We start from the raw sequence: 23084 nt of genomic DNA, 5'->3' as shown, positions 1-23084 counted from the left end.
AGTGAATGCAAATAGACATGCACATGCAGATCCAAAGCAATATTTACATCCTGAACAAAAGCAAAAAGGTTCAGCTCAAAATATGTGACGCTTTATATTTTTCATATAATCAAAGTGCATATATTAGCATGTTTCAAGGCTGAGAAACTCAACAAACAAATTATAAGAAACAGGTCATTACTGACAAAACACTCCACTAGCTGTCTGATATGCACTAGTACAAGTTGATATGTAACTAGCTGATGTATGCTTGGCACCCATATGATAAGCAGGTGGCATTATCACAAATCGATTTAAGTTCTAGAAGAACTATTCACGACTTTATATGCTTTCTTTAACTTATTTTGGAACACAGAGACTTGCAGAGAAATCAACCAGCTTTCATTTTTTGTTCCAATGAAAGCCGATCTTTAATCACCTTATACAAGATTGGAACTAGATAAATCAGCATCGTCACATACAAGTTTTAGTTTTAGAACGTAAAGCCGTCATAGATAAACCCTTTGGAGAAAAAATTTGTGTCCAAAGACATCGACTGAAAAAACAGAGACTCACAGAGAAATCCAGCATCTTTCATTTTTCATACGCGTGAAAGATATATTTCATCACCTTATCCATGATTGGAACTAGAGAAAGCTGCATCATCACATACAAGTTTTAGTTTTAGAAAGTAAAATTGCCGTAGTTCATTTCTTTAGAGAAAAACAATTGTGTCCAAAAACATTTACTCCAAAAGCATACCTAGAATTGCACTTGACACTCCATTATATAAATTTGGGACCCACAGGATCAGCAGGCCGCATCATCCCACAGAGATTTACCATTTATAAAGGGAAACAATGGCATATATATATACCTAGATGAATCCAGGAACATTTCCAAACTCATCCTCTAAAAACACAACATAGTGCAGTTTCAATCTCATGATAGTCACTCATAAGATTGAAAACTATAAACTTCATCACACATAGCAAGGACTAGCTACTATGACATCCCCACTGACGTCATCAGTGCCCAACAGTGGGTGTAGACCATAGTATAAAAGTATTCTCTCACACATACAAATCCACACACCCACAACATACTTGAGCATCCATTTATACAAAGTCATCATACTGAGTTTCTATCGGCACTCCGAAGGTGAAGGGCAGACTCAGCCATGACGAAGGCTAGCACTAAAGGAGAAGGCTAATCAAAAAGTAGTCCAAAATCTCTTCATTCAAGCTACAACTGCTTGTGAAGTCTAAACGATTTCATTTATAAAGGGAAACAATGGCATAGCCTAGATACTCATTTTGAGAGCCAATTTCATGTACACAGCTTCTTGGCTTTCGAACAGATGCAGGGACCTTTCCAAAAGGCCAACATCAACTACAATATATGTGTGCTTCATCTGAATAGAGATTGCACAAATAATCCAAAGCAGTGCTTTAATAACTAGTACTTTGTCCTGGGAAAGTGTTTAATAGCCAGTCCGAAAAGAACCCTGGTTTCTGGTCTATGACACGAGTACACATGTGATACAAACAATAGAGAACCCATGGCTTCATCGCATGGACTTAACATGGATACATTAAAAATTGATGGCATGGCCACTCTGATTCCAAAAAGAAAATTTCAAAAAAACTTACAGATACTTGGCTTGCAACACATTATTGAGTTTCAATCTGGTTAAAATCTTGGATACCAAAACATGCCTTTAATGCCTTCAGGATCTGCTTCAAAACCCAAATTTTTGTAGAAGTCTACCACTGCAAAAACGGTCAATCCCACAGGTTCCGAAGATAAATAAAACATTGACTTTGTGGGATTTCATCTCCCTTCTTATAAGAATACATGCTTTGGCTTTGGTTTGCTCTATCATAACCAACCAACATGCATCACGGTTTGCACATTGAATGATCTACAAGAGAGCAAACTTCAAAGCCTGACCTTTGTAACACTAGCCACAATCAGACAAAAAAATCTTCTTTAAAAAGAATTTACAACAAAAAACATCAGAGGCATTACCCTTCCACTAATGCAACAATTGCCAAAAGGAAGAAGGATTTAAAAACACCCTGCAGCCTTGCTGAACATATCATGAAAAAGACAAGCAGTGCAACCCTACCTTGAGCATCTGCAAACAGAGTGATGTTTCCTATATCCCTTCGTAGCAATGCCCGTACCATCTGCTCTACAAGTGCCTTTCCAAGTCCTTGTCCCTGCACATCAACACGTGTGTTCAAGGATATATGCCTTCAAAGCTACCCGATATCTGCATAAATTGCTATAAATACCAATTTCTAAGGAGAGTTAATCAGACGCTTTTTCTTGAAGATGAGACCAGGATCATTGTTTACTCTCCTCAGAAACTATATAGCAATATTGTGTTGCATTAAGAAATTATGTCAAATAAAACTATGCATGGAAGTTGGTTCTCATTGCTATCCAAATAGAGCTTGAATAGTTCCTTGATAGTTTTTTGAAAGCTTTTCTTCCTCTTGACACGTGCATGGTTGACATGTACGATCGCATCCCATGGGTACCATTCGATATTAGTGTGGTAGTAAACGAACTAAAAAATCGAACAGAACAGAACGTACGGGACAGCACAGAACGTACAGGACGTTCCGTATGTCAAATGAGGGCTGCACAAAAATTTCCCTCTATGCAACACAGCAAAAGCAAGTATGAGATTCTTGAGCTTCTACATCTTTTAAGATGTCCTGTAAGCAATGATTGAGCATGGCATGCTTTACTGTGCACTGGAACCATTATACATTGACAAGCTTCCTTTTTAAGGTGAGTCACCCAACCAAGTCTCTTCGTTATGATTTTCAAAACTGCTTGTCAATAGCCCAATTCTGGTCAGGCACCACATCCCAATACAAAACAAGACATTCTGTATCTTCCTCGAGGCATCTCCGATTTTCATGATTTCTATCGCGGCTGGAAGCTTATGGAATCTGCAATCTTTCTATGGACTCCATGGCAAAGTGGGGCTACATCCTTACACATTCAAGGACCTTTTTGCAAAATTTAACGTAATGTATTCCCCCTCATATGAAGGCATGCTTGGCCGACTAAAGTAGAAAATGTTGCATACCACACCACATGAGTTATCCACATTTTCATCAGTCTGGCTCTACATATTTTGGCATTCTCATTTACATGCCTTGTCTCGCCTTAAACCTCTTAAGCCGGAATCCATTTACCAGTTCCCAAGTAAGCTCCTTCAAATCATATGTTCCATTTGCATGGTTACATAAGGCCCTTCCGATCTTACCAAAAACTTCATGACCTCTTTTGGACTTCATGACCTTTTCAAGGTGTACGGGTTTGTGAAGGGATAGAGAATAGGTATATTCCTTATAGTGAATGATGCCGACCTCTTTTGGACTTCATGACCTTTTCAAGGTGTACGGGTTTGTGAAGGGATAGAGAATAGGTATATTCCTTATAGGATGAATAGGATAGAAATGGATTTCTATAGAAGAAAAGACTAATTGACTGGGCAGTTCTCCATTTAAAGACCGTCTATGGCCCATCTTTACCCACTTAATAACAACGCATTGGGCGAGATAGATTATCCACAGATACTTGCAAATTATATAGAGGCAAGCAAATGCAAAAGTATAAAGAGGAAGTGTATGCAAGGAAAGAGGCAAGAGATATTTTAGAAGATGACTTGCTCATCCAAGCAGGAGGGAGTGTCATGACAAGTAAAATGACTATTTTGTTTGTAATTAATGGATATTAGAATGACTATTTTGTTTATAATTAATAGACATTAGAACACATTAGTATATTTAATGGTGCGATGTATGTTTGTATTTATGATGGACACCGATCTATATTGTTAAGGCAGTGGATCATCATTGTAGATAGAGCTCGTCGAGCTGGAGCCACTGCTTGAGACAGCACCGAATTCGGGCATGTAACATTTACTGTATTAACAAAGATGTGCATCCACATCTGTAAGTCCTAGGGGTAATGGGAAAGGGAAGAGTGCATTAAATGGTAGGTGCATGGATCATAGGCTAAGTAAATAGGAAGATGGACCTTGAGTCATCTCAAGGGATATTAGTAAAGGGGTATCCCTCTTCGATGTGATCACACGTATTATTCTCTCTGCCACCTTGCATGCATGCATAATCTCTCTATTACACCTCTCACCTCGCATATAGGACAAACGGAAACAAGTACTCTCATGAGAGCACCCTTTGCCCATTGAAGGGCCCAATCAGCGTCAAATTATGCATGCATTGCACCCATTTGCATTGTGGAATTTTTGATTTCTCACAGTATGGCAATCCTTGCTGGGGGCCTATCCTATTAGATGCAAATTGGGCCTGAGTGGAGAGGCTCCAGGTTCTCTTGCTGTCACGGATGATCTGCAGTAAGCTGTCAATCCCACATCAGATAGTTCTAGCTCAATTTGGGGCATCTCCGCTACAGCTTGACACAGCATTCCATGTGATCGCATACCTACACAAGCCAGGGATTATGGTTCCTCGACCTTAGGCTCACGCAAGTTACCATGGTTGGTCCTATCCTTATCCATGACTTTAACAACTAAGGGCGATCAAAGATGTTGGTACACATGTACACATAGATGGTTTGAGAGTCTAGGGCCCCATATTGACAGATAACCCCCTTTCAGTATAGCCTTGAGGCCCCTTTTGTTCCGATCACCTACTGCATGGGTAACCAAGATATCCAGGAGGATCTCTTACAGCTATAGGTATTCACGACTTGGACACACTAGGAAACACATGGATCTACCTCACCCATTCTTTGACGGCAATTCCGTCTTTCTTGGCATCGACTATGCATTGAGAGTGGGCAGCAGACCAAGGGCATACCTAGAGACAGTCACATATGCACTCTATGTGATCAGTAGGAGATTGAGTCAGACGAGCTATTTGCTTTCACATGCCGTATGTGTTAGATATCAATACTCCACTCTCGTGTAACTACGCGGGAACCAGCTAACTCTACTTGTAAGCCCCCCATATGAGAAGAAGGCATTTGAGTAGCTCGCTTATCCGGTAGGTCCTGGTTTGGACACAAATGGGGGCCATGTGTGGCATGATGGCTGGACCGCTTCAGATAGAGTTGGCACACTGCCAACTAGGCTACATGCAAGTGCGGGAAGGCATCCCATGACTGACCGCACTGAGGGTAGACGGAGTATTTCCCGGGGCAGTCCACTCTCAGGTTGCGGGGCCCGTTTGGAGCCCCAGATGATCCCGGATGGCTCTGGGCTCTGAACGGAGACCATAGGATAGTTGCTCTATTCTGCGCCACGGTTCTATCGTGTGGTCGGTGGCCTATTTCGGGACCGACCTCCAGTCGGCCATTTTGAGCGGACTGGGTCGGTCACCCAATTGGGTCTAACCGACTACGACTGGTGGCTATATAAGAGCAAGCCCGTGAAGCCCATTATCATCACTGGCTACAGCAACCCTGATTCCTTAGCATCCAGCCTCCGTCCTCTACTGTTTCCAGCACGACATCGAAGCTTCTCACACAGGAGCGCACGGCTGGGAGGTAGCGCCATCTATTGTATCAGTTTTACAGTAATCAAACTTGTGATTCTCCATACTATTCTGCTTTTCTCTCTTGCATACGAGATCCTATTATCTGTTGAGCACAGACGTTGTATTGTTTTCTTACATGGTATCAGAGCTTGGGCTCTAGTAAGAAGATTTGGTAGTGTGTTTCTGTTTGCGAGCAGATTGTGAGAGATGGCCAAGCCCGCAAGACAGCGAATCCCACTGTTCAGCGAAAGCGGAAAGTTGGATGGCACTAACTATCCACTCTAGAAGTTCAAGATGAAGACCATTGTAAGCGGATACGAGCTTTGGGATACTGCTAGTGGGGTGGACGTGAAGCCGGTGTGTGGATAAAAAAGGAAAAATATTTTTCACTTGTAGCATGTTGCTGGGTGAGTGTATAGCTATGTACATAGCTAGTTGGTTGTGGAAATGAGCAGTGGACACCCTCATGACGGACTCCACATTAATGATATACTTTTGAGATGGAAGACGCTTCTACAGGGACTCTGGGAGATAATGAAGTGCAGTGAAGGGGCACCAAGCATGGCCAGAGTGTGATGGGGTTTTGTTGTGGGATGACATACGCCTTTCATGGTTGTCCCGAGTTCTCTCTATATGAGGGCATGAACTAAATGCTAAGTGTTGGTGGCATGCGAGTGAGTGAGTGCCTAACTAGAACCATATGGGCATTAAGAGCTTTGGTATAGTTAGAAGGATTGGGAGAGTGGTAAAAAGCATGGAATGACGTGGCTATAGTAAAAAAGGTATCCATGCAGGTGGCTACGTGACGACGAGGCGAGGAGGTTCTGGAGGGCGAGGTGGCGACTGCAAGTAGCATTGCTACGAGGAGAAGAAGGACGGTGAAGGACTAGCAGGGTGGTAGGCACGGACCTCGTGTTAAAGTGAGGACTGTGTGAGCTTTGAAAGAAGGAGCTGCTGCTTGGGTGAAGGATTCGTGACGAGAGGGGATCTTTGAGGAGAGGAGGGACATGGGCTTGCAGTCTGGAAGGAGGAAGCACAGGAGAAGAAGCTGAGGAAAAGGGAGGACGGCGTCGATATTAAGCTGGGAGGACTTTGCGAGCTCAGAGGCAGTGGGGGTCGTTTGGTTCTGAAAGCTGGGGATCTGATGGTGGCAGGAAGCTTCGGAAGTTGGCTAGAAACATGACAGCGCAAAAGAAGGAGGGAGCTTCTGAGATGAAGAAGGAGCGGTGAAGGTCCGTTGTTACTTTGGAGGGAGCTTCTCGATTTGGATAGGCGTCGCTACTACACAGGAGGAGTCCCTTGGATAAATGAAGGCTGGTGGAGAGTTCGTGGGCTGTGGCGAATCTATATGCACAGGCACTGGGACTGGTCGAGGTCAGCATATGCAAACACGAGGTGACCACTTAAGCTAATAGGATGATGAAAAACTGGCTTGCTAGCCAAGACGTCAAAGAGCCTTGTTTTCATGTCTTTGAGCAGTTCGGGATGGGCTAGTTAGTCGTCAAGTGAACACACAATTGCTTCAAAGCTGAGGGCAGAGAGGCTTTTGGTTAAGCGGGTGCTTTATGAAGAGTAACAGAAGTGCCGGGTGTTGACAATGGTCACGTACATGAAGGGTTGTTGCTCTTGTTGTGAGGTGCAGAAACTTGGCCCTAGGTGTCACTACTATATAAGGAGGATAAAGAGTGAGCACGAGAATAGCCATGAGGTAGCTGTTATAGATTGAAGGCAGAGATGAGCAAGAGATGGCGGGCTGCATCATTTCGAATGGTTGTGATGATCTATGGGAAAGATGGAACAAGATTTCTAACTGAGGCCACTTTGTGGGTGGTTGCCCGATGAGTTGTGGGATTGGATGCAATAAGAGTCTGAATGCTTTGTGAGCTTGAGCTGAGTCATCAGTAGGAGCTTGTGTTGGGCTGTGTAGTCCATTGGGTTTTTGTTTGAGGTTGTCTGGCTTCTGAAAAAGTGTAGCCAGAGTGTGAGTTGTATCAGAAGATATGTGAAGAGCAATAATGTTGAATGAATTCCTTTGGCCTTGTGATAGTGTTGTTCGGGTGTTTTGAACGTGGATGAGAGTGGCTGTGAAGGCGGGTTAGGCTCTACTCTTTTTGTCCATCCACGTTTTGGTGCCTCCACGGAGGAAGTTCACTTCAGTTTACAAGATTGAAGGAGCAGGTGTCTAAGACGTGTTGCAAGCAATGGGGAGAAATCCACACATGAGAGTGATACAGTGTGAGTGGTGTGGAAAATGTGGTCACAGGAGGGACAGATGTATTGAGGTCCAGCTACGTGTGATCCGACTCCGAGCTAGAGTGCAGAGAGCTTTGAAAGTGCTTGCCCGTAGGAAAAAGAAGACTCTTCGGTTGCAAAGTGAGCTTCTTCAGTAGTGAGTTTATTTTGTTGCCTTCCAATTTTGTTGTGGTTGAGAAAGCCAGGGTGTGTGACAGTTGAAAGATTGTGAGGATGGCAGAGGACTTTCCAGAGTTTTGGGGGATGCCATATGAGGATGCAGTGAGATTCTTGGAAAAGATGGAATTCACAGCACTTATGAAGGATAGGGCAACCCCTCAGATTTTGTCTCAGATCATGAATTATTGTTTGCAGGGAGATGCAAAAGCATGGTTGCTGACTCAAGTGGCTGCCTTCAGGACTACTCATCCTCAGCATCAAAATCCGGAGTATACAGTGGTGAGAGCAGCTTTTCTTGCACGGTTTGCACAATCCAGGAGCCCTAATGAAGTATGGAAGGAGTTGTGCAAAATTCAGCAAAAGGATAATCAGGATGTGGATCAGTATTTGATAGAGTTTGGTAGACTGTGGAGTCTATGGTGTGAGGCTTTGATTCCTGAAGTACCCCCGCAAATGATAAAGAGAGACCGGTTTGTGGCTGGTCTGGAGTCTACCCTCCGTCTGAAGGTGGAGATGAAGAATATTGATAGTTTTGAGGATGCAGTAAGAGTGGCTAGAGAGAAAGAATGGAAGGTTAAGAGACTGAGGCAGCTTGGTATGCAAGAGGAGCCTAAAACCCTGGTCAGTAGGCCAGAAATGATCAAGGCATATGTAGAGAAAGAGCCGGTGTCTGTTACTGTGCAGGATGATTCCCTGAGAAAGGATTTGCATGAAGCTGTGGAGCTGATGAAAACACTCAGCCTAAATTGGATAGAGATTGCAGGAAGAAGCAGAGGTCAAAATAACAGCGGAGACGCTATGGATGGAGGAGAAGGAAGTTCAGCTGATGCAAAGAGAGTACCAGATTATGTGATGAGCTGTAGACTGGAATTGGAAGAGGAACTTGAGGAGACAGTCACAGATGAAGAGATAGATTTTTTGAGTGAGACAGAGGAAGAGAGCATCTCATCAGAGGAAGAGAGTCAGTTGTCTCCACTGTTAAAGGAATCTGATGATGAAAGGGAGCTGGATATCATTACACTTATGAGTGGAGGCTTGTCACTTGCTATGGAAGAGGGTGTTGCTCAGCTAGATCTGTGCGAGGTGGTAGAAGAGAGCCCGAGAGAAGGGGTTGCTACCATAGATGGCAGAAATGTTGAGAGCCCATTAAAGGCAGCTAAGGATAAGTCTATGTGTGTAGATGATGATGATCATGCTCCAGTGTTGAGTGGTGATGATATGCCTATGATGGCTGAATGCAATCAGTTTGTGGTTGACACTGTGATTGTGCATACCGAAGAAGATGAGATTTCAGGTTCAGCAAATGAGGAAGAGAGGTGTGAAATTAGTAGTGAAGATGAGAGCTCAATCATGTGTGACAGTGATGAAGCTGATGTGGCTATTACTGATAAAGTAAAAGACCTACAGTCAGCAAGTGTTGATTGTGTGCATGCAAACTGTGATGAGTATGATGAGGTTAAGATTCAGTGTTTACAAGATGATGGTGATTCAGAGGATGAGATGGATTGTGTTCTTGATGATGCACTGGATGATATGTTAGCATTGATCTCTTCGAAAGAGAATGAAAACACCAGTATGCATGTTGAGTTAGATGGCAGTGATAGTGTGGTTGATGATCAGCTGGATGCTTTACTTGATGATACCCTCATGGATTTTGCATGTGTGGTTGGCAATGACAAGAAAGAGTATGCTGGTATGTTTGAGCATTCTTCAGGTGGAAGAGATGTTTGTTTGCTCCTGAGTGATCTTGATAATTCATGTGATGGGTTGAGTTTTGCAGCTTTGAAGGTTGAGGCAATAGGGTATGCTGAGAAGTCCCTAATCATAGATTATGAGCTGGTTGTGCCTGTGAGATCTGTGTGTGAGGTTGTGACCTCAAAAGATGTAGCTCATGTGAAGATGAGCAAGACTCATGATATAAGTGTGACGGCTGATAGCCAGTGGAGTTGTGTAATATCTTGGCGGGATAAGATATGGGATCCTGGAGGCTTAGTGAGGAAGTGGATACATGGAAGGAGCTGGTGGCTACATCAAATTGGTGTGTTGTTGATTCCTTTTGATCCAGGAGGATGGTGGATTATGCATATCTGGCAGTGGAGGGTTCAAAGTTATCCTTTTGATCCAGGAGGAAAGCAGAGGCATAGAGCACAAGCTTGTTTTGTTTTTGATCCACGTGGTTTGTTAATCTTTTTTCTTTAGCTGCTGGACATGAATGTCACAGCAGAAGAGTAGGGGTTGCTAGAGATGTGTGGATAAAAAAGGAAAAATATTTTTCACTTGTAGCATGTTGCTGGGTGAGTGTATAGCTATGTACATAGCTAGTTGGTTGTGGAAATGAGCAGTGGACACCCTCATGACGGACTCCACATTAATGATATACTTTTGAGATGGAAGACGCTTCTACAGGGACTCTGGGAGATAATGAAGTGCAGTGAAGGGGCACCAAGCATGGCCAGAGTGTGATGGGGTTTTGTTGTGGGATGACATACGCCTTTCATGGTTGTCCCGAGTTCTCTCTATATGAGGGCATGAACTAAATGCTAAGTGTTGGTGGCATGCGAGTGAGTGAGTGCCTAACTAGAACCATATGGGCATTAAGAGCTTTGGTATAGTTAGAAGGATTGGGAGAGTGGTAAAAAGCATGGAATGACGTGGCTATAGTAAAAAAGGTATCCATGCAGGTGGCTACGTGACGACGAGGCGAGGAGGTTCTGGAGGGCGAGGTGGCGACTGCAAGTAGCATTGCTACGAGGAGAAGAAGGACGGTGAAGGACTAGCAGGGTGGTAGGCACGGACCTCGTGTTAAAGTGAGGACTGTGTGAGCTTTGAAAGAAGGAGCTGCTGCTTGGGTGAAGGATTCGTGACGAGAGGGGATCTTTGAGGAGAGGAGGGACATGGGCTTGCAGTCTGGAAGGAGGAAGCACAGGAGAAGAAGCTGAGGAAAAGGGAGGACGGCGTCGATATTAAGCTGGGAGGACTTTGCGAGCTCAGAGGCAGTGGGGGTCGTTTGGTTCTGAAAGCTGGGGATCTGATGGTGGCAGGAAGCTTCGGAAGTTGGCTAGAAACATGACAGCGCAAAAGAAGGAGGGAGCTTCTGAGATGAAGAAGGAGCGGTGAAGGTCCGTTGTTACTTTGGAGGGAGCTTCTCGATTTGGATAGGCGTCGCTACTACACAGGAGGAGTCCCTTGGATAAATGAAGGCTGGTGGAGAGTTCGTGGGCTGTGGCGAATCTATATGCACAGGCACTGGGACTGGTCGAGGTCAGCATATGCAAACACGAGGTGACCACTTAAGCTAATAGGATGATGAAAAACTGGCTTGCTAGCCAAGACGTCAAAGAGCCTTGTTTTCATGTCTTTGAGCAGTTCGGGATGGGCTAGTTAGTCGTCAAGTGAACACACAATTGCTTCAAAGCTGAGGGCAGAGAGGCTTTTGGTTAAGCGGGTGCTTTATGAAGAGTAACAGAAGTGCCGGGTGTTGACAATGGTCACGTACATGAAGGGTTGTTGCTCTTGTTGTGAGGTGCAGAAACTTGGCCCTAGGTGTCACTACTATATAAGGAGGATAAAGAGTGAGCACGAGAATAGCCATGAGGTAGCTGTTATAGATTGAAGGCAGAGATGAGCAAGAGATGGCGGGCTGCATCATTTCGAATGGTTGTGATGATCTATGGGAAAGATGGAACAAGATTTCTAACTGAGGCCACTTTGTGGGTGGTTGCCCGATGAGTTGTGGGATTGGATGCAATAAGAGTCTGAATGCTTTGTGAGCTTGAGCTGAGTCATCAGTAGGAGCTTGTGTTGGGCTGTGTAGTCCATTGGGTTTTTGTTTGAGGTTGTCTGGCTTCTGAAAAAGTGTAGCCAGAGTGTGAGTTGTATCAGAAGATATGTGAAGAGCAATAATGTTGAATGAATTCCTTTGGCCTTGTGATAGTGTTGTTCGGGTGTTTTGAACGTGGATGAGAGTGGCTGTGAAGGCGGGTTAGGCTCTACTCTTTTTGTCCATCCACCGGTTGCGAGACCGGATCCAGCCAAAGCAGGACAACAGATAGTACCAACTGCGGATCAGATTCTGGCGTGGACAAGAAGAAATGCAGATGCACTGTGTTCTATTATCTGCAATGTAAGTGATTCTGTCATGGCATCAATTCAACATGTCATCACCATGGAGGAGGCATGGACGGTCTTGAAAAATCAGTACAAGACCACGCACGAATCAGACGCGGATTCAGAATCTGGAGACTCAACTCGCGAACGAGAAACTGTCTGAGTCTGAAACGACAGAGAAGTTCATCACCAGGGTGAAGAATCTGCGCGATCAGATGATTGCGATTGGCATCACCATCACCAGCGAGAATCTAGCATGAAGGTGCATACGGATTCTCCCACCAAAGTACAACAGTCTTGTTACGGCGCTGAATACGCAGAACTGAAATCCGCCCCTCAACTTTGAGGATTTCAGCGCTATGCTTCTGGAGGAGGAGATGCGTCAAAAGACGAGGACAGGAGAAGATTCAGCTTTCTCGGCTGAGATCAAAGAAAGATAAGGGTAAGGACTTTGGTAACCCATTTTCTTCTGATGATAAAAAGAGAAAGAAGAAGATCAAGTGCTTCTATTGCAACAAGGCAGGGCACAAGCAGAATGAGTGCCGAAAGAAGATTGCAGATGAGAAGAACGGAGTAAAGAAAGAGTCTAGCAACAGTGCGCAGGCAGTACTAGTAGAGCTATTCGTAGCAATTGAGGAGATTTGCACGGAGGCAGTTCATGTACCTGCGGATGAAACTTGGATTATTAACAGTGGTGCATTGCGCCACATGACCAGTCGTAAGGATTGGTATACCTCTCTACATCCGGTAGGGAATGACATCCTGGTAGCAGTCGGCAATGATGCAAAATGTCCAGCAAAAGGAAAAGGTACGATTGCTCTCAAGTCAGATGGAGTTGTAAAACAGTTGTCCGATGTTCTTTATGTGCCAGATATCAAGAGGAACTTGTTGTCCGTTTCTGTGATCACGGATCGGGACCTCAAAGTTCACTTCGATAAGAATGGCGCACAGATTTTGGATCTTCAAGGGAAGGTCATTGGTAAAGGTACACGGCACAACAACATCTACAACTCTCAGTTTTCAGTGCTCGAGCCGATGTGAGCAACACTAAGCTGTGGCATGAGAGGTTTGGTCATCTAAACCTTAGTTCTTTAAAGGAGATGCATAAAAGTGGAATGATTGCAGACCTACCAAAAATTACAGATCTGCCCGATGTATGTGAAGCTTGCATGATGGGCAAGCAGCATCGGCAGCCCTTTCCTAAAGAGGCCAGCAGGGCAAAGGCTCCTCTAGAGCTCGTTCACACGGATCTCTGCGAAAAGATGGAGACGGAAGCTTTGGGTGGTTCCTACTACTTCATGACGCTGATTGACGACTACAGTAGAAGGATATGGATATACTTCCTGAAGACTAAAGATGAGGCTTTTAGTAAGTTCAAAGAATGGCATGTAATGGTCGAGAAAGAAATGGGGAGGAAGGTGAAGAAGTTGAGATCAGATAGAGGTGGTGAGTTCACATCAAGTGAATTCGAAAGTTACTGCAAAAGTCATGGGATCAAGAGGCAGAAATCCCTGCCACATACATCACAGCAAAATGGAGTAGCAGAGCGCAAGATGTGCGTCATCTGCAAAATGAGCAGGAGTATGATGAAAGGGAAAGATTTGCCAAAGACTTTCTGGGCTGAAGCATGTAACATGGCAGTTTACATTCTGAATCGTAGCTACACGAAGGCTGTGAACGAGATGACTCCACTGCATGCCTTTTTTGGTAAGAAATCTTCAGCTACACATTTCAGAGTTTTTGGATGTGATTGTTTTGTGCATGTCCCTGATGCTAACAGGACCAAATCAGAACCGAAGAGCGGGAAGTGTATTTTCTTGGGCTACAGTGAAGAGGCGAAGGGTTACCGTCTCTATAATCATGTTACCAAGAAGGTAATAGTAAGACGCGATGTGGTCTTCTCAAAACAGCCGCATCAATTGGAGGAGGATGTTTCCTTCCCAGATAACCACGACCAGGATATCCATCCAGTACAACCACCACAGCAAATCGAACTCCCCCAACGGTGCTTGGGAGGATTCAAGATAAAGAAGAGGAAGAAGAGCCTGCAAAACCACAACGGCAACGGCCATTCCCGAAGTGGGTAAAGCAACCTTTGGATGGCAAAGAACCTCCAGCCATTTAGGAGGAATCATCCGAACACCGCCAGTCCAAGAGATTAGAGGAGCAAAGAAGGGCGCAGGAACACTTGGTCAACTACGCTTTGATGACAGAGGTGATCCGCGGTGAAGAACCCAAGTGTCTTGAAGAGGCACAGGGTGATGATAGGTGGATGGAGGCTATGCAGTCGGAGTATGGCTCCATAATGAAGAACAACACTTGGGACCTTGTGAATCGACCACCAAAACGCAAGGTCATCGGCACCAAGTGGGTGTACAAGACCAAGTACAAGTCCGACGGCACGTTGGATAAGTACAAGACTCGGCTCGTGGCAAAAGGATTTGCACAAGTATATGGCTTTGATTATCACGATACTTTTTCTCCCACAGCTCGACTAACCACAATTCACAGTGTTTTGGCTTTAGCAGCACAGGAAAGTTAGCCCGTATTTCAAATGGATGTAACATCCGCCTTTCTGAATGGAGATCTCAAGGAGGAGGTATACGTGGAACAACCACTAGGTTTTGTGATCCCCGGTTCAGAAGGTAAAGTCTGTAAACTGAAGAAGGCACTTTACGGGCTGAAACAGGTCCCACGAGCGTGGTACCAATGGATTGATGCCTACTTTCTGCAAAACGGGTTCAGGAGGAGCCCATCTGATGCAAATTTGTATATCTACAGAGAAGGAGGCAGGTGTATGATCGTGGTCCTTTATGTGGACGACCTTGTCATAACAGGAAACCATGAAGAAAAGATCTCGCAGACAAAGCAGTTGCTAGGAAGAGAGTTCGAAATGACAGACCTAGGACTGATGCATTTCTCTTTGGGGATTGTGGCAAGAGCCAAAACAGATCTTCATCTCATAGCTGAAGTATGTTGGAGAGATACTGAAGGCATTTGGCATGGCTGAGTGCAAGACAGTTGGCACCCCTATGGAGGTTGACGTGAAGCTCTCAAATGAGGATTCATCACCACTGGTGGACGAAGCGAAGTACAGAAGGCTTGTGGGTAGTTTGATTTACTTGTGCAACACGCGGCCGCACATCAGTTTTGCGACTGGGGTACTAAGCAGGTTTTCCAATAAGCCCAGGGAGAACCATTGGAGGGCAGGGATGCGGGTGCTAAAATACGTCAAAGGCACACTTGATTATGGCATCACCTATACCAAGGGCAACACCTTGACCCGATTCTGTGACTCGGAATGGGCAGGAGACGTGGACAGCAGGAGATCACTGACAGGTTACTGTTTCTCACTTGGATCTCGAGCTGTGTCATGGGTCAGCAAGAAGCAACCCACAGTTGCTCTTTCTTCTACCGAGGCTGAGTACAAATCAACATGTTTTGCTTCTTGTGAGGCAGTGTGGTTAAGGAGGACTTTAGGGAACATGGGTGCAGTGCAAAACAAGCCTACGCAATTATCATGTGACAATCAGAGTTGCATGGTAATTGCAAAGAACCCTGTGTTCCACGCTCGCATAAAACACATTAAGATTCAATATCACTTTATACGCGAGCTCATCATGGATGGAGAGGTCGACTTGGTGTACTGTCCGACTACAGAGAATGCTGCGGACACCTTCACAAAGGCTCTTGGAAGAGACTTGCTGGAGAGGCATCTTCGTCGACTTGGCATTGGGCCAAAAAAGTAAGTTCACTTGCGGGTGGACATTGAGGGGAGGTGTTAGATATCAATGCTCCACTCTCGTGTAACTACGCGGGAACCAGCTAACTCTACTTGTAAGCCCCCCATATGAGGAGAAGGCATTTGAGTAGCTTGATTATCCGGTAGGTCCTGGTTTGGACACAAAATGGGGGCCATGTGTGGCCTCATGGCTGGACGGCTTCAAATAGAGTTGGCACACTGCCAACGAGGCTACACGCAAGTGCGGGAAGGCATCCCATGACTGACCGCACTGAGGGTAGACGGAATATTTCCCGGGGCAGTCCACTCTCGGGTTGCGGGGCCCGTTCGCAGCCCTAGATGATCCCGGATGGCTCTGGGCCGAACAGAGACCGTAGAATAGTAACTCTATTCTGCGCCACGGTTCTATCGTGTGGTCGGTGGCCTATTTCGCGACCAACCTTCAGTCGGCCATTTTGGGCGGACTGGGTCGGTCACCCAATTGGGTCTAACGGACTACGACTGGTGGCTATATAAGAGCAAGCCCGTGAAGCCCATTATCATCACTGGCTACAGCAACCCTGATTCCTTAGCATCCAGCCTCCGTCCTCTACTGTTTCCAGCACGCCATCGAAGCTTCTCACACAGGAGTGCACGGTTGGGAGGCAGCGCCATCTATTATATCAGTTTTACAGTAATCAAATTTTTTATTCTCCATACTATCTGCTTTTCTCTCTTGCATGCGAGATCCTGTTATCTGTTGAGCACAGACGTTGTATTGTTTTCTTACAGTATGTACTATGAGATCCGAGGTAGTTACCATTGTCTTTTCAGGGATGGGTTCGGACCCGGCCATCTCTAGTCTCCTATCTAGCTTGGATTAGAGATATTTGGTGACTTTCATACATGAGGCCATTCGACATCGAGACCATACGCTTAGGGCACAAAATAAGATCAGGGTGCATAGCCAGATTCCACTCAGAGCGTGATCACTAAGTTGACCAGCAGCCCCCAAGGAGATGGCGTAGTTGAGACCTGGATCGAGGAACACGATAGACATGCCAGGGGGTCCATGTACATATCAGGCTTGGGTATCTTCCTCCATGTTCACCAAACCAAAGACACGACCGACAAGTGTGAATGGCAATTGTCTGATGCAAGGGCCATAGCTAGGAGACCTCAACGGACGACACATTCTAATCGTCGCAAGCACTCTATCACAAGCTTTATGCCACCGCAGCATCGTACATGACTGGGATCTTCTGACGGCTTGCCCCCTCCACCAGCATTCAAAGAACCATTGTTGTGATGCCACACCACATCTTCCATCCTCTCCATGGGCTCAAACATTTTATGTACTAGTGTTTCTATGTTCACATTGCACTTGCCTTGGGTGCAGATGCCCACTTTGAGGCTCCACCCACGTAGCTCATTGTATTCGTTTTTTCCAGTCTCATAGACTCTTTGTTCTTTCTCCGCCCCCCCGGGGAACCTTCAGGCATTTCCAATTTTCATGATTCATGTCGCATCCATCTTCCTCTAGACTCGTGGTGACATGGGGTTAGACTTTTACACCTTTAAACACATTTTGCATAAATTAAATTTTTGGTAGCAGTATTTACACCACATAGATGCATACAAACAGAGTCTCATAGAGCCACAACTTCACATATATCAGTGTTTTCCCCTATTCATGCACAATATCCATGTGCTCTTAGCGACCAGCTTTTTGCATTCTTTTTGCTCCGAGATGTAACTGTACCAACTAGAAGCACAATAGTTTCAAACAACAAGACAACCATCCATCCCTCATGCAGTTTCATAATAACATAAACATAAGATGGTATTGCAAAATAACTGACCTGATAGAGTGGATCCACTAAAACATCCCATATTGTTGCATTGAACACATGATCAGAAGTTGCACGAGCCAGGCCTATAAGCTCTCGCTTTACCTCTGGAGGACTACCACCTGTTTCACTTACCATGACACATGATTTCGATCATTTTTCTGCATTCAATATCTAGACAAAAGCTTTATTCCACCAGACAGCACACTTCAGCAGATGTGCTAAAAGATGCTGATCATATATCCTCATGCACATCATCATGAATATATCACCTACCCACACTGCTAAGAAACACAGTGATCTGCACTAAGTCTTAGACCTCTGTTCAGATAAGCTCTTAACTTCTGTGTAGAAGAGAAACTTTCAAGCAGCAACAGGGGATAGTGACATCTGCATTCTAGAGAAAGTATTTTCAATCAATGGGAATATGTGATTCTGAAAAAAAAAGGCCTGTTCACAATGAATGTATCCAAACCAATTGGTGTTTATGGCAAGGATCAAGTCATGTATACACATTGGGCTTAACCAGCCAAGTGTGGACAATCTTCCAGAAGTTCTTACAAGTCAAGACGTGGGTTACTATGAGCAACCCCTGACAAAAGAGCCCCTTACATGACTGTCTGCCATCTAGAGTCATTGGGAGCATTGTGATCTGATAACACCTTCTATCGAAAACCATCAGCTGAAAAAGCACTCCATTCAGATTACGTCCTAACATTGTCTTAGTAGAACAGAATGCACAGTATTCCTCTGTTGAAAGAAACTGTTCCGATAAAGGGCTTGTTTGTCATTGTATTCATACGTTTACCTCCCATCAGTATATGTGCAGTTGTGCTTGAACAGATCTTCACAAAATCTCAATGAAGAGACCCAATCATGCATATCCTTTCAATGACTTAGATTCAGCTTCTCACAAACAGCAGGCATCCCAACAAGAACCCTCATGAAACTTTCTCCTAGCTGAAAGCATGCACACTTTCAAAACTAACTATAGTAAACTCTCATCTAGAAAAGCTTTCAACGGACAGCTCCCTTTCAAGCCTCGAGTAGAAAAACCCACAATGAAACTGAGTTGAAAAGGCAAGAAGGATGGTAAGAAGTTTTGAGTGAATTTGGACCTGCTGAAGGGCATTCTCTCAGTAAATGCAGAGACGCCACCATAAAGCTGTTCTTCAAAGCTGCTTTAACTTTCATTTGGGGCCTTCTTGGCCATCCCACCTGCCCTAATTGATAAGACCAATGCCAATATTCACAAAACTTAAGACCATAATTTGTTAAGCCTTAGACGCACTTGCATCATGCAATGATGGATTACCCCATAATCAAAATTTCTGATACACAATCTATTGAATGAGCTGAAAGTCAAAATTTATGCTCATTGCAAAACACTGATACAATCAAGACGTATTGGCCTAACAATCAACTGCTACCCTGAAACTGTAAATTTTATTTTAGGTTTCAAATGCATGCTGCATACTTGTACATCTAGTAGAAATTCTCCAACACATGTAAAGCACTTCTGTCAATAACATTGAACGATCTTGCCAAAATTTGGAACTGTAGCTACAGAACCACCAATGAAAACATTAACAACCTCCATGTAAGCCTAACTTATAAGTTGTGAAATGCAAGACATAATCAGCACTCTCTCATGCTATCGAGAGCAAAGAACCTTCCATATAAGGTCAACTTATAAGCTATAGAATGGAAGACATAATCAGCACACTCTCATGCTATGGATATCAAAGAAATTGATGGCCCAGATTCTGCAGAAGAAACCCCAACATTATACAATTTGTTAAATTATCAATGTGCCAAAAATCCACCTTTTCTTTGTAGCAACATAGAGTCATTCCAAGGCTTCCTTTCCATATGATCATACCTTTTTGGCTGGCTGCTTAAAGAGACTCCACATTCCTGGGTGAGAGAGCATGTATCTTGTATTCCTCCCTGATGTGCTGATATTGTCTCTGTAACCACCACTTTTGTTTGAAACTTCTTTTGCCACATAAGGTGACTTTCCAAGAATAAAGGCAATCCTCACTTTCTGAAATCTTATTTCACAATCCTATAGCTTCCAAATAAATTACAATAGGTTCCAACAGTCTTTTTTATCTCTACAATTCCCTCCTTCCACTGCTCAAAACAATACCTACCTTCTTTCTGTACTAAGCCACCTCAAGAGAACTGGTTTTTAAGTGTTTGAGAGATCTAAACCCAAGTACGTGTGACTAAACCATCTCCAAATATTTCCCCTCAAACGAGAGTGCATGTGCTCTAATACAATTTAAAAACTCAATGTTTGAGCTTCTATGAGTTGTGTGCGTTGACATGCATAGTGTGGAGTGCTACAATAATGCTGAATACCCTGGAAGAGACAGTAAGGTCTTATTTGTGTTGACGCCTCCTTGGAAAAACTGGATAGTCCGATAGGGCATTAGTGTAGTGGGTGTATATTATTATTTTGCCAAAGATGCTAGTAATTTATTATGCAAAAGTAGGAGGCATCTTTATGCACATCCTCCACTTATCCATACATGGAAGGGGCCAAATGTAGCAATATTATAGTGTGACGCACTGTAGTATTATAGTGTGACTCACTATAGAATAAGGTGGCAAAGCACCTTTGTGCGCATCTTCCACTCGTCCATACAAGTAGAATATTTGTTTTACCAGATAGGAAAGGGCCAAGGGTAGCAATATACTATAGTGGATGTGTGGACTTACTCTATCCTGACGTTGAAGATGGGCTCTTCGGCAATGACAACCTAAAACTGTAAGGTACAATTAGCTACTTTGAACCATGCCTCTATGAAGAAGCAGATTCAATCCAAGAGGTGAACCGCTACAAGAGAAGACTCATATTGTTCAAGGAGCATGCATTTTCCTCATTTGCCTCTATATATTGTACATGCCACCTTGATGGATATAGACCTCCCCATATTCTGCCATTACTTTCCACTTTCCCCTTGCTTCCCTCCCTTTAGAGCACATTCAATCTCCACCCCCTCTTCCACTCCCCTCTCTTTTTAAGTTACACATGGCGCATAACTACGAGGTAACAAGGGGGATTAACAAAATGGAGGTCCCACTTGCATGCAAGCCACTAAGGCCTTTGAAATGATGGCGCCTAAGGGCTTTTCCATGCCACTGCCTCATCCTGCCACAACCTCTTGTAAATTATGCATGTGTGCGCCACTGCCAATTTATTTTATGTGAGTGTCACAAGGGCGCGAGTTTTGTACTCGCATGTGGGCCCAACCCTGGAAATCTAGTTGGCAAGGTCAACAAGTGTGGATGTGGAAGTTGTCCCCCTAGGGAATTGTGCCTTGGGGGTAAATGAGAGGTTTAGGCCCAAGAGGGGCCAAAGAACCCTAGAAGTCTAAGTTGGTCATTGGTTGGGCTTTCAAAAAGGTCCCCCTAGAGGGGGCCAAGGGCCAAATTAAATGTCTTGGGGGCAAACCAAGACGTGGGCTGCCTCTTCCATCGGCTAAACGCCGCCTTCGGTCAGCTCGGGGATTTTCGTTTCTAGTGCATCCTATCAACATGAAAAGATGGTGTCCTAACCACGGCTATGAAAGCGGAGAGTGCTAGTTGTGATAACCACTGTGCTGTCGGTACTTCTATAACAAGGATGCTTGTGGCATGCCCATGCAAACCAAAAAGAAAGGAAGGCCTTGGATCAACAGGGGATGGCCGATGAGCGAGAAAAAGACGTGGCCTTAGAGAGAGGTATCTGGATACACGGAGAAAAGGCACCACTATTTTTTGGAACTCACAGTACGGCCACCATACGGACTCGTTGTGGTGGGCTGTGTGTATGGGCTGGTGGGTACAGCTGCTGCACTACACGCTGTACATACAATCCGTATGGGAACAGTTAATGCATTTGTAAAGGCTGGTGCCTGTACGGAAAAGACCAGCAATTATGCACGGCTGTACGAAAAAGATTCCCTGCTGCGGTGTGGGCTGTTTGACGACCAGAGGCTGCAAGATCTTGCAAGATTGTACGGGCTGTACAACACCCATTCATTGCAGTTGGAACAGGCTTCTACCAACGTGGTTGATTGAGAAGACTTTTAGCTTGGCAAGGCGCCCATGGAGTTCATGAATGGTTTGTATTAGCTCATGAATGAGCTTGGCTGAGCTCCGGGCTGGTGAAGAGGACACGCAAGACTTGTTGTGAATGCCTTCAGCTGTGAGCTGTTTTGGAGAAGCTTGGTTGGCAAAGTGGTTCACAGTGAATGCTTGCATTTTAAGTTGTTGCTTCCAACATTGTCGGCATATCAGTCATGCTTTCACCCATTGTTTGGGTATCCCAATGAGTCAGTGGACACTTGTGAATGTTTGGGAAGTGTGTGATCTTGCATTGGGCTGCTCGTAACAGCTCCCAGGTTTTATGCAGGTGTTTGCACCGAAAATGAATGCCTATCGTCATATGGGTGTCAGAGCACAGCCCCGCACGGCTAACGTTTGTGATACTGGTGCCTACTAAGAGTGGGAAGAGCACTGAATGCGAGTGAAATTGTACTTATTGTGTAATCTATTTGCTTGACTCTCCAATTAATAAAGAAATACCGAAAGGGGTGCCAAGGCTTTGGGGCCAGTTTGTGTCTTTTTATTTGAGCACGAGCACTCTAGCTCCCCCAATCTGCATTTGAAGTATTTGCTGAATATTTTAATGTGAAGGCTTTTGGCTAGTTAGTTGTTTTACCACCCTCTTGTTGGCCTAAGGAGGTGAGCGTGTGATTGTCTTTGGTGAAGTGTTGCCCGGCATGGCTCGAGCAGTAAATCCATTTAGTACATGCTAGTTGGTTTTTGATTTGAACCATGAGGTAAGGGTCCAAGTCTAGCATAGATGGGCTCAACCGATTCAACTTGCGGTGATGCAAATCTGCAAGGATATCGAGTACCGGCATCTATGTTCCTAGGATCCATTATTGTGATGTGTGTGTGGTTCAAATCATTGGAGGCGAGTGAACTAGCAGATTTCACTCAGAGTGGTGTAGTCCACTCATTTGTTGTGCTTTGAGCTGCCTTCGGTTGTAGCTCCTTCAGGCTCAGCAGAGCGTAGGTCTAGAGCATTGCCTAATGCTCAAGAGGGGGGTAGTTCCTCCACCCCCTTGTCAACAGACAGGCTCACGGTATCTAGAAGTCGCTTGGTGACACTATATGTTTCACCCGAGGTATTGTTTGCTGACAATACATTTGCTACGGGACTTCTATGATGAGTGTACTAGTCACTCCACACGGATGATGCATTGATATATGGATGGACACGCGCACTCTCCTAAACCATATCATCATTGCTGGTGGTTTATGTTTATAGCAGCAAACTTGATAGTTTGTTGTTTCAAGAGGAGGGTATGTCACGAGGACGTGAAAAGTGATGTAAAGTATCTTCGTAACTCAACCTACGCTTAACCCAAGGTTAACCATGGTTAAGTGTGGTAATGGTTTGGCCGTGAG

General features: G+C 44.6%; 1 protein-coding gene across 3 annotated transcripts in view; it reads right to left on the bottom strand.

The window, feature by feature from the left end:
* Positions 1–452: 452 nt before the first annotated feature.
* The window catches only part of LOC147894375 (histone acetyltransferase TAP1-like), a 114485-nt gene continuing 91853 nt past the window's right edge, over positions 453–23084 (bottom strand). For 2 of the 3 annotated variants that reach the window (XM_087384831.1, XM_087384833.1), the window contains exons 5-8: positions 18734–18833; positions 17628–17737; positions 2111–2204; positions 1271–1751 (exon numbers count right to left, since the gene is read on the bottom strand). In XM_087384831.1, coding sequence (XP_087240957.1) covers positions 1672–1751; positions 2111–2204; positions 17628–17737; positions 18734–18833 — 384 coding nt within the window. In that variant the 3' untranslated portion in view covers positions 1271–1671. Of the gene's footprint in view, positions 637–1270; positions 1752–2110; positions 2205–17627; positions 17738–18733; positions 18834–23084 lie in introns of those variants that run through there. The other variant, XM_087384832.1, reaches the window with a different exon arrangement.

The sequence above is a fragment of the Dipteris shenzhenensis genome, chromosome 14, assembly GCF_047967505.1.
Source record: "Dipteris shenzhenensis isolate YYH24624 ecotype China chromosome 14, Dip_SZ_1.0, whole genome shotgun sequence".
Lineage (NCBI taxonomy): Eukaryota > Viridiplantae > Streptophyta > Polypodiopsida > Gleicheniales > Dipteridaceae > Dipteris > Dipteris shenzhenensis.
The sequence above is the reverse complement of the archived record's forward strand: the minus strand, read 5'-3'. Positions and strand labels throughout refer to the sequence as shown.